The sequence below is a fragment of the Littorina saxatilis genome, linkage group LG9, assembly GCF_037325665.1.
Source record: "Littorina saxatilis isolate snail1 linkage group LG9, US_GU_Lsax_2.0, whole genome shotgun sequence".
Taxonomy (NCBI): domain Eukaryota; kingdom Metazoa; phylum Mollusca; class Gastropoda; order Littorinimorpha; family Littorinidae; genus Littorina; species Littorina saxatilis.
Window position 1 is genome coordinate 39,870,643 of NC_090253.1, and position 12,154 is coordinate 39,882,796.

A 12,154-nucleotide genomic window follows, 5' to 3' on the forward strand; every position below is an offset into this window, starting at 1 on the left:
CCTCTGGGTACCGAACTAGAACGCCGGCTCCTCCATCTCTCACAGCATCAGTGGCTGACCCATCAGTGTAGGCGTGGATCCACGCTTCTTCAGGGTAGTGGTCTGCAATCATGGCCAGGGTAAGCGCCTTCTTACTGGTGTCACTCATGTCCCGTGATCTCACGCCTTTCACAGTTGTGTTGATCTCGAGGACCCTCTGGTTGGCTTCCCAAGGTGTTGGGCATGTTCCTGTGGCATCGAGCGGTAGAGTGCTTTCCGGCAGGTGGGGTAGGTACTGTCGCTTGAGGCTTCTGCTTTGGTGCACAAAGCTTGAGCGTTTCAGCCTGTTCCTGATAGGTTTTTCCATTCTGCTGTTCATTGGGTGCTTTGGTAGGCTTTTGTATTTCTCTGCTTGGATGAGTGTCTTTGTGTCTCTTCGAGTGATCAACGGTTGGACTCCTGTCAGGGACTCCATGGTCTTGATTGGAGTTGACCTCATTGCTCCTGTCAGGATACGGAGTGCTTGATTCTGGACTTTGTCCAGGGCTTGCAGGTTGGATTTGCAAGCGCTTGACCAGGCTGGGGCTCCGTATTCAAGTTGGGGTCTCACCGTGCCTTCATACAGTGTCTTCAGGGTCTTCTCACTGGCACCCCAGTTTGTTCCAGCCAGCTTTCTCATGATTGCCAATTTGCGTCTGGCTTTGTTTTCTGCTTTCTGGATCTGTGGTTTCCAGGTCAGTCGTTTGTCGAATGTGACACCGAAGTACGTTGGTTCGTCATCATTCCTGAGTGGTGTGTCGCCAAGTTTGATGACTCCTGGCTTTTGTGGATTTAGCAGACAATGTCATAGTCATCATGAGTTTTTGTGTGACATTTTTATCAAAATGGAAACAGGATGTTGTGTTGACATCTACTGGCGTGTAGTGTTGCTTGCCTGGGGAATGAAAAGAACTGTGATCAGGCCTGGGAATGATACACTTTTGATCGTAAATACGACAAAGTCCTTTTCTAATTGTGCAAGCAAAGAGCCTCTGTGTGCCCTTAAAAATGCTTAAAACGCAAAATGTTCCTGTCAGTACGCCCAAACCACTTTTACTCATTCCCAGGCCTGTGTGATGCATTGAAGCATGAGTCTCATGGAGGATTCAGCTGATAACCATATATATACTTATATGGTTACAACCAAGGCTCCTAGTTTTTGAAACTAAAGCATGTGTGTGTTTAGAATATCAAAGCGAAGGGCATATAACAGCTGACACTAACAGCAAACACTGCTGTAGAAGTATGTTGCTACCACAGTTATATGTACAAGTTACTTGTCGTATGGTGAACGTTTTCCAAGTCACTTTAAATTGTATTAATGTAACTGTGACGAATGTTTGCAGGCTGAAGGACGAACAAAGGATGTGCGGTCTCCTGGAAACGCTGCAGACGTACGTGGAGAAGACGGGTACCAGCGAGGAGATCTGTCGTGCCTACCTTCGCCAAATTGAACATTGCTACTTCAAGGTAAGAACATAGTCATGGGCAAATCAAATCAAATCCAATTAACTTTATTATCTCACATGGATAAATTGCAGAGGTGGTGCATGTAACATAAAGACAAACAAAACACTACAACATTAGCATTATATTTAAATCTATGCACTAAGTAATAACATTGTTCTCAACTAGACACACTCCAGAATTAGCTTTGTTGAGGTAATGGTACACACTGAAAGAAGAGGGAACATTTGAGATTCACTCACTGTGATAGTGAATCGCAAAAAGGGTATGGAAAGATTTGTTTTGCATGTGTACATGTGTCTTTGTCTTCTGCGTGCAAAGAAGTACATGTAAACAAAAAACTTCATAAAAGTTAAGACCTGCAGTGTTGCAGTGATAATTTTAGTGTCGTTTTACATTTTAGTATTCTTGCAGTTTGCATCTTTTGATCATTTTGTTTCAGTTTGACAAGACAGCCTTCGAGGAGAACACTGACAAGACAGTAAGTGTGTGTGTTTGCCAGTATGCTTGATAATAATGTTTTGGCGTCAAAAGAATTTGTGGAGGTTTTATAAATCAGGTTACAAAGTATGAAGTTTTTGTCCTTTTTCTGCATTGGAAAATCTCCATGTTTTCAGACATTTCATGGCCCAAAAGCTTTTCAAATCATACTACTTGTATTTATATGACATTGGGTGCAGTATCAGGTGATGTTTGTCTGAAAGCATCTGTCAAAAGATTATCCAAAATAAAGATTATCCAAAATAACGCTTATGATCTCAGAGGGTTTAGTTGTTGCTATGCTTACCCGCTGCTGAATACTTGCGGGGTCACTAGGTACTGAGAGGGACTGTCATCCGAATTGGAAGATTATGTGTTCGACCGTTTTCAAGCCCCTCACCACACAGGCAGATTTACTCCATCTTAGGAGGATACAACTTTAATGAAACAGCATTCGAAATGACAGTGTTGACACGTGTATTCATATGGTGCATACCCTTTTAAGACCCCCCAATTTAAGACTCCCTCCTTTTTAAGACCTTGTTTTCTCAGACTTCTGGAGGTCTTAAAAGGGGGGGTTCCACTGGACAGTCTCTTATAATGCCGAACTATAGAATGCTAAAAAGTTTACACTAACACGCCATTGTTTGCTTGTGTATCACCAGAAAACGACGCCAGAGCATTTGATGGACAAGCTGTGTAAGTACATCTACGCCAAGGACTCGACGGACCGCCTGCGTACACGCGCCATCCTGTGCCAGATCTACCACCACGCGCTGCACGACCGCTGGTTCAAGGCGCGCGACCTCATGCTCATGTCACATCTCCAGGACAACATCCAGCACTCCGACGTCCCCACACAGGTAAGGGGGGAGAGGTTAGATTGGAGGGGGCACTATAATGTTCAATGTGCATTCAACACAACCCACACAGGGCAAATGATATAATTGTTGTGAGAAAAGAACTGCAATAATTCTTTCCACAAGGCATCATTATTTTTTTGGTTGTGAGCTGAAAATTTTTTAGCAACACAAAAAGGTCGAAAACTAATCATATTACCTCAATTCAGCTTCCAGCATACACACACACCTTTAACCTTTAACAAACACATACAGAGAAACCTACAGGGAGGTTACCAATCGGCTGTGGACAGAGGGATCAAGAAGAGAGTTGAAGAGAGGTTGTAAAGTCAGATATTAGTTGTCTATCGGAGCAAAAGGAGCCATGCTCAGAGATATTTTGTAAAGGAAACGAAGAGGCGGACAGGATGGCAAAGCTGGGTGCAGAAGATGAGCAAGAGAACAACCCTGTGAGCCTGACAGAGATGAAGACCATCATTAAGTCTCTGCACAGGACGCCCCAGCCACAGGACAGCTACCACCTGCTATCCAGACCACAGCAGGTGGTCATCTTCCGCCTGAGAACGGGACACAACAGACTTAACCAGCATCTCCACGGGAAGCTGCATGTTGTGCCCTCCCCCATGTGTTCTTGTGGAGAAGCAGAGCAGGACACGGCCCACATCCTACGAGACTGCAGGAACCACCAGGTGCTGAGAGAGGAAATCTGGCCATTGCCGGAGTCCCTGCACAACAAGCTGTACGGGCCAGTGGCTGCGCTGCAGAGGACCACTAATTATATCTCAAGATCTGGACTCCAAGTGTGATCGGCGATCGAAAAGAAGAAGAAGAGATTTTGTATGTGGGTTTCTCTGTATGTGTGTTTTGGTCATTCTGCCATAAGTGCAGGTGGCTGTATACACCTGAACACACAGACACCTGTGTAGCGTAACTCTGTTGCTGCTAGCTTTCCACTGGAGGAAGCGATACGAATTCCCCAGCGATGGGACAATATTGCGTGACTGAAGGTCCTGATGAACAGTGTGTGATTTCAGATTCTGTACAATCGTACGCTGGTGCAGCTGGGTCTGTGTGCCTTCCGTCAGGGTCATGTCCGTGACGCCCACAACGCCCTGGTCGACATCCAGAGCAGCAACCGCGCCAAGGAACTGCTGGCACAGGTATGCAACCAACCACACTTTCATCAATGTTGCTCCACTTATGAACTGCAGATGTGGGTTCTGTGCAACTTTTTATTTATACTTTACCAAGATGAAAGATCCCCCCCAAATTTAGGACTCCCTCCCTTATCTCTGATTTTCTGTTCATAACCTGTGTAAATTAACCCCCAGATGTTGTCAGCTTTTTGGAGGTCTTAAAAGACGGGTTCCACAGTTACAAAAAAAGAAAATCAGAGATTCTCTTTGCTCAAAGACCTATTTTTTTCCTGTGCCTGTAGGGTTTAGTGCCCCAGCGACAGCACGAGCGTACCCCCGAGCAGGAGAAGATAGAGAAGCGGCGCTTGTTGCCATACCACATGCACATCAACCTGGAGCTCTTGGAGTGCGTCTACCTGGTCTCCGCCATGCTGCTGGAGATTCCTTACATGGCTGGTAAGTTGCTCATGATAGTTTTGGCAACAGGATGATATTTACAAAACAATCAACTAAATTGTTTTTGCTTTTTAGATTTTTTGAAGTGTTGAGGTGGGTTTTTTCAAAAAAAGTTTAAAAAAAAAATGTACTGACAATTACATTTTAAAATTTTTTTTAAATCTTTGAAATGTTTACAAATGCTAGCTTGATCCTGATGCCTGAAAGGTTCAGGACTTTATTGCTTCGTGTGGCACACAAAATGAGATGTGGTCAAACTTAATAAATGCCTAAAGTAAATAATTCTGAATTCCCAGTTGGAGGATGTTTCTGCTTTCTGCTATAGCAGTGTAGACATTCCATTCCAAGCAAGTGAATAAGTTAACAACCTCTCACACTGCAGAAAACTTGTCAACTTGATTCAGTCACTTGCAGGGGTCAAATTTTTCTTGCACGAACGTTCGCGTATTTCCAATAAATGTAAAAATGAGGAACATAAATATGTTCGGATTTGTGACAGACCACACCATTTTGAATGAGCAATTCTTCCCCGAAATCGGTGTATGCTGTCTGGCGGGGTAAAAACGGTCAAACACATACGAATTCACTCGTGCAAAAACATGAGTGGACGTGGGAGTTTCAGCCCATGAACGAAGAAGAAGAAGAATGAGCAATTCAAAAACTAGACCTCTCAGAATACCATCTTTTGCCTACCGACGAGTCTATAAATGTTAATCCAACTCTTTCAGCTCATGAGCTGGACGTCGGACGTCAAAATTGACTTGTGCAAAAACATGAGTGAATGTGGGAGTTTCAGCCCATTAACGAATAAGAATGAGCAATTCAAAAACTTTGCCTGGACTTATCAGAACACAATCTTTTGCCTACCGATCAGTCTATAAAATTAATGTTTCATCCAACTCTTTCAGCTCATGAGCTGGACGTGCGACGGCGCATGATCAGTAAGAACTTTCATCACGTGATGAAGATGAGCGAACGCCAGACGCTGACCGGACCCCCGGAGAGCATGAGGGAGCACGTGGTGGCCGCGTCCAAGGCCATGAAGGCTGGCGACTGGAGGGCCTGCAAGAACTTCATCATCAATGAGAAGATGAACGCCAAGGTGGGTACCTACAGGCAATCCAAATCTCCGCGATGTCCGCGAAAGCAATAAAAAAAAATTTAAAAAATACACATGTGCCTGTAACTACAGTGGTACCTGCGATGTAAGGCCCCTCTGATGAGTGGACACCTCCCATGAGGACTGGGTGGCCGAGTGGTAACGCACTTGCGCTCGGAAGCGAGAGGTTGCGAGTTCGACCCTGGGTCAGGGCGTTAGCAATTTTCTCCCCCCTTTCCTAACCTAGGTGGTGGGTTCAAGTGCTAGTCTTTCGGATGAGACGAAAAACCGAGGTCCCTTCGTGTACACTTACATTGGGGTGTGCACGTTAAAGATCCCACGATTGACAAAAGGGTCTTTCCTGGCAAACTTGTATAGGCATAGATAAAAATGTCCACCAAAATACCCGTGTGACTTGGAATAATAGGCCGTGAAAAGTAGGATATGCGCCGAAATGGCTGCGATCTGCTGGCCGATGTGAATGCGTGATGTATTGTGTAAAAAAATTCCATCTCACAAGGCATAAATAAATCCCTGCGCCTTGACTATCTGCGCGATATAAATTGCATAAAATTAAAATAAAAAAATAAATCCCTGCGCTTAGAACTGTACCCACGGAATACGCGCGATATAAGCCTCATATTGATTGATTGATTGATTGATTGATTGAGTTTAACCCAGATGAGAGGGACAAAATAATGCGTTTCTTTACATGCACAATGTACCTTTCACCAGAGGGGGTTACATTCATATCTACAAGGCCAAAATGCCCCCGGCGTTATTTATTTTCGCAAAACTCATTCTTCCTTGAATGGATTGCCTGACCTATCACTGGAATAAACTCAGGGGATAGCGGTCACTGCAAATATCCGGTATTCACTGGAACAGTACTGGGGGATAGTGTTTTCTGGAAATATCCGGCATTCGGTGGAAGAAAACTCAGATGGCCTCAGCTGGAAAGTTCTGAGATTCGCTGGTACAAAACTCAAAGAAATCTGTAACTGGAAATATCCAGTATTTTACTTGTAAAACTCTGAAAATACCAGACATTATTTTGGCAACTGGCTGATGTTTTATTTGACCGGTTTTGCCTGAAACATATACATACACACACTCACACAAACACACAAACCTCTTCCTTCTTCTAGCTTACAAACGCACATTTGTAAGCCCAGGCGGACTTTCATGGTCTGATTTGGAATGTCGTGTGCAACATCGACATGGCTGACTTCTGATTGCTGTTATGTTTCTTCACACTACAGCATTTGACATCGGCTAAACATTCTTTCAAAATCACTTGTTTTTTTACATCTAGTTAACAATATAGGTTATTTCTTATTGTTGTTTTTGTTGCAGGTGTAAATTTGATACTGCTAATGTTTGCTAATAAATAGGTTGTTGACACACAGTCAATTTCATGGGACTATTTTCTGGCAGGTGGGGGACCTGTTCTTAGGTTGATTGATTGATGACACGCAGTTTATTTTATGGAAAAGTTTTGATGACACACAGTCTATTTCATGGAACTTTTTTCTTCCAGATGTGGGACCTGTTATTTTACCAGTAAAAGCTGAAAATATCAGAAATGAAATTGGCAACTGGTCGTACTTACCACATGATTTTTTGTAATGAAAGGTTTTGCCTTGTATGCTCAAACACATACACACACACACCTTCCTTCTTCTAGCTTACAATAAAACCTTGTAAGCCACATTCGCACATTTGTAAGCCCAGGCGGACTTTCATGGTCTGATTTGGAATGTCGTGTGCAACATCGACATGGCTGACGTCTGATTGCTGTTATGTTTCTTCACACTACAGCATTTGACATTGGCTAGACATTCTTTTAGAATCACTCGTTTTGTTGTTGACAACAAGTTAACAATACAGTTTCTTAGGCAATAACCCGATATAGCCCCCTGTGAGGTTCACCATCCCACTGAGTGAATCTAAAAACCGTTGCTCTTCCGTCAGTATGGAACTTCACTTCCACTTGGTTAAGTTGGGACTATTGTTTTTGGTTTTTGTTGCAGACCTGCACTTGATTTGATTCTGCTAATGTCGATCGATTGATTTCGTGTAAACACACAGTTTATCTGATGGACTATTTTGTTGCAGGTGTGGGACCTGTTCTTCCAGCGGGACAAGGTGCGTGACCTGATCACGTCCAAGATCCAGGAGGAGGGGCTGAGGACCTACCTGTTCTGCTACAGCAGCGTCTACGACTTCCTGTCCCTCCCATACCTTGCGGAGATGTTTGAGCTGGAGCTGCCTGTCGTCCACTCCATCATCAGCAAGATGATCATCAATGAGGAACTCATGGTCAGTCATAGAGACTGGGCCAGGCTGCTCATGTCAAAACCATTTGTCTCCCCCGGACTCCCCCCACCCACCCTCACTGTCATTGGTGATATCTTGTGAAAGTTGTGTCATAGGAGTTTGCCTTGCAATTAAAATGACTTCAACCCAATGTCTCCCAGAGTGCCCATTATTGCCCTCTAGTTAGTCAATGATCTGATCCCGAAAAGGCCACATGACCTATTTGCAAAATTACTTTCCCCCTTTCATTCCAGAAAAGGACATGGCCTTGCTTCAGTTAAATCTAACGGGAACTGCAAAGAAGACAATATAATTCTGTGCAGGGGGCAAAGGGTTAGGGAGGTTTAAGATCCATATTGATCTCTATGGCAAATTACTCATGCTTTGTTTACCTCTTGAATGACAAACTCACAGTCACATAGCTTTTGCCTAATCAATCCTCTTATTGTTGTTCTTACAGGTTAGTTGACTGTTTCACCTGTCACAACTGAACTCAGTGTTTCTCATTTCTCACGCTTTGGTTACCCCTCGCAGGCTTCAATGGACGAGCCCACCCACATCTTGTAACTGAACTCAGTGTTTCTCATTTCTCTCGCTTTGTTTACCCCTCGCAGGCTTCCATTGACGAGCCCACCCACATCTTGTAACTGAACTCAGTGTTTCTCATTTCTCTCGCTTTGTTTACCCCTCGCAGGCTTCAATGGACGAGCCCACCCAGATCTTGTCGATGCACCGTACGGAGCCGACCCGCCTACAGTCGCTGGCCCTGCAGCTTGCCGAGAAAGTGTCGTCCCATGTGGAGAACAACGAGCGCATCATGGAGGTCAAGCAGGGCAACTACTACTTCCAGAAGTCCAGTATGTCTTTCACTTTTTCTCTTCTCCTTTTACGTTTTGTGTGTGTGTTCTTTTTCTTTTCGGGGAGACTTGAGTCTTTACATCAGGTGTTTTGAAGAACTGTAGCAGCAGCGTCCTTGAGATCACAACGAACCAAATCAAAAGCAAGTTGTGTTTTCTTGACATTCAAAAGCTGACTGTGAAACATGCTTGGACGGACCTGTTGACCGTAATACACATCTGTGGGAATTCATCGGGTGATCAAATGGATAATGAATGGATCTTTGTGCTTTTCAAGGATTCCAAAAATCTTCACTTGTAAATTTATAAGAAAACAAAATTTATTCTGTGCTGAACCCACAAAATCGTTTTGGCTGTTAACAAAGCTGCATGCTAGATCTTTTTGTCAGTTGAACAGTTTCAAGAGACTTGGTAGATGGGTGGGGGACACATGTAAACCACCATGTTTGATGACAAAGCATTGTGTATTGCAAGACCTGTTTGATTGATTGGTGCAAAGCTTTCTAACAGTTACTAAACCACATTTTTATTTGATTTTTGCAGTTACCTCCTCAGTTCTTTGGGGTTTGTTTTGCACCATTTTTAGTTTTTATTATTTTGTTGCACTCGCTCACTTTTGAACAGAGATGATTTTCTAGTGGTGGTAAGACTAGAGTTGATCACTAAAAAGGTGGAAGTCATTTTGGTTATGGGTTCTTTTCCCCCTAAATATGCTGTGAATTTTGGGAACATGTTTTTATCTTTTCATTGGTCCCATGCTGTCAACTCAGTTCACAGATACAAACCGTTCATGTGCCCTGTGCATTCCAGTCCTTCTTGGCATGGGTATAGATATAGTAGAACTCCCCTCCAAAAGAAATTTAGGTCTTAAAAAGGGGTGAGTCTTAAAATGGGGGTGGGAAGCCAGCAGCAACAGAGTCGCGCTACCCAGGTGTGTGCGTGTTTAGGTGTAGTCAGCCACCTGCACTTATGGCAGAATGACCGAGGTCTTTTATGTGCCACTGTGGTGACACGGGGGTGGTACATGGATACCGTCTCTGACTCTGTTTCAGGTCATGTATTTACTCTCTGAAATGCAGGAACCAGTAGCAAGTTGAGCAAGGCGTCCATTCTTTTGTTATCTTTTTATGAATGGTATCACTTTTGTTATTTGTCAGGAGTTATGGAATGATAACTCATTTCCCTCTCATCTTGCATTTGGTTGCTTGTTCTGTTCCCCCTGGTGATGGAATTGCTCTAAATTTACAACAAAAATCCCTTCCCATTTGGTTCAGCGAAAATCTGTTACCTTTGGTTCAACAAAAACCCTTTACTTTTGTTTGAGTTTTTTGTTTTTCTGTTGCTTTGCACTATTGTTGGTTGCTTTCCTGGGGCCCCACCATTCTTACTAGATAGCTTTCATCCAGTTTGGACTGTGTGGTATATTTGAAAAATGGTACTCGCGCCTTTTGCCATTTTATTTTCCTCTGCACACAACCACTGAATTCTTGACAGCATGACAGAATTTACTTGCAACTGTTTAAACTAAGACAATGGTGATGTGTAGCAATAAAGATGGACTCACAATTGGCTTTCAGAAAATATACTACAGTAGAACCCCCCTTTTAAGACCTCCAAAAATCTGAGAGAAAATCAGGTCTTAAAAAGGATGGAGTCTTAAAATGGAGGGTCTTGAAAGGGGGGTCCCACTGTAGTGCAAATTCTGCTTCATACAAAAAAGAGCAACAGATACTCATCTTCATCTTTTGTGCATATATCTTGCTCTGACACACTAATCCAAAGTAAATATATTAAGGTTTGCTCTTGAACTGGAGAATGTGAGCCCAAGTGTAATAACTGGAGAATGTGAGCCCAAGTGTAATAACTGGGATTTGTCTTTTGCAGACAACCAGCCCTACCAGCAGAATCAAAACTGGGGAGGAAACAATTTCCGAGGTACGTGAACATTTGTCTGTGTTGGTTCAACTGTCAGACTTTAGACCGATAGATTTGTTCTCGTATAGGCTGCCATGGGCATTTTTAACGCTGAGAACTCTTACCTTAATGTGTACTCATATCTGGATTTTGATTACAATTACTGTTGTTTGGTTTTTCTACACAAAGTTTTCCTTGCTTTTGCATTTGTGACAAGCATTCTTCTACTTGTCTAATATTCATGCCCAAAGACAGTCAAAATACTACCCCCTGTGGTACACGAAAAAGACTGAGAAGGTTGCGATCATGGTTCGTAACCCTGAAATAATAACTTTCAGCAGTGATTTAGTGGACTAATACTTAACCTTAATGGAAAACATTGATTTGTATTAGAGACAGACCCAGGTTTGTATTATTCACAGCTGTAGTTGTGGCTGATAGCATTTAATGTGTTTTGAAAGAGAATGTATATTTATCTCAAACTTCTTGGTACTATGTTCTTTTCCAGTAGCAGTAGTAGTTCTACTATTGCTAACCTGTTATTACCTTCTTTTCCACATGAATGATCGAGATTTCATTCTGGTTTCTGTTCTAACCTACTTTTTTATCATGGTTTCAGGTCGCAGAAACGACCGACGGGACGGCGATCGTGGGGGTCATGGTGATCGTGGGGGTTACGGCGGTCGTGGGGGTTACGGTGGCCGTGGGGGTTATGGTGATCGTGGGGGTTACGGTGATCGTGGGGGTTACGGCGGTCGTGGGGGTTACGGTGATCGTGGGGGTGATCGTGGAGGTTACGGCGGTCGTGGGGGTTACAGTGATCGTGGGGGTGGTCGTGGAGGTTATGGTGGTCGTGGGGGTTATGGTGGGGGTAATCGTTATGACAGAAACCAAAACTACAACAACAGAGATAGGGAGTAGTTTCCAGGGACGACTCGTCACTTTCTTCACTGCACCGTACCAGATTTTTTCCCCACTGCATGGACTGTGATTGTAAAATGTTCATGGGGACGGTTTTGAATGATTTGTTTCAGTGTGGCATGGACTGTTCTTGTAATATGCTCGAGTGGACAGTTTTGAATGATTCGTTGTGCTGTAGTGATTTTGTTGTCAAAGCTTGTACATTGTTTATTGTCTGTCTATTTCAATCTGGTAACGGTAGAATAAATTATCAAAAGATCCTTGTGTGTCTGTTGCAATCTGCTGTTGTGCAAGTGCATCTGTGGCTTTAATCATGCAATTCTGATTAGGTTATTGCATTCCAGTGTGTGTGTGTGTGTGATCAGCAATTTATAAGGTGAATAACTGCCAAAAGGTTACACATCAAGGTACATGACATGCTCTACAGCTTAACCTTCACCGTGCTTCCTGGGTCATCCCTCACAAAAGTTTCTGTATCTTTGAAACTATTGGGAGTTTTTGATCGAAACTTGCATGAAATCCTAAACACCATTGGACGCTCCAATCGACCACTTTCTGAAGGGTCATCTTTGTAAACAAACAAATAAACAATGAAGTAATTTAACCAGTAAAGTCTAGATGATATGG

The 12,154-nt window shown here is 43.3% G+C and overlaps 1 protein-coding gene across 3 annotated transcripts in view; it reads left to right on the forward strand.

Annotated features, from left to right (window-relative positions):
* Positions 1-11,787, forward strand: part of LOC138976051 (eukaryotic translation initiation factor 3 subunit C-like) — a 31,088-nt gene extending 19,301 nt beyond the window's left edge. Inside the window, exons 13-22 of one of the 3 annotated variants that reach the window (XM_070348851.1) lie at positions 1,365-1,488; positions 1,928-1,966; positions 2,631-2,828; positions 3,860-3,985; positions 4,264-4,417; positions 5,326-5,519; positions 7,635-7,838; positions 8,530-8,692; positions 10,577-10,627; positions 11,226-11,787. In XM_070348851.1, the coding sequence (XP_070204952.1) occupies positions 1,365-1,488; positions 1,928-1,966; positions 2,631-2,828; positions 3,860-3,985; positions 4,264-4,417; positions 5,326-5,519; positions 7,635-7,838; positions 8,530-8,692; positions 10,577-10,627; positions 11,226-11,527 (1,555 nt within the window). In that variant the 3' untranslated portion in view covers positions 11,528-11,787. Of the gene's footprint in view, positions 1-1,364; positions 1,489-1,927; positions 1,967-2,630; positions 2,829-3,859; positions 3,986-4,263; positions 4,418-5,325; positions 5,520-7,634; positions 7,839-8,369; positions 8,419-8,529; positions 8,693-9,235; positions 9,328-10,576; positions 10,628-11,225 lie in introns of those variants that run through there. The other 2 variants (XM_070348852.1, XM_070348853.1) reach the window with 2 other exon arrangements.
* Positions 11,788-12,154: the final 367 nt, after the last annotated feature.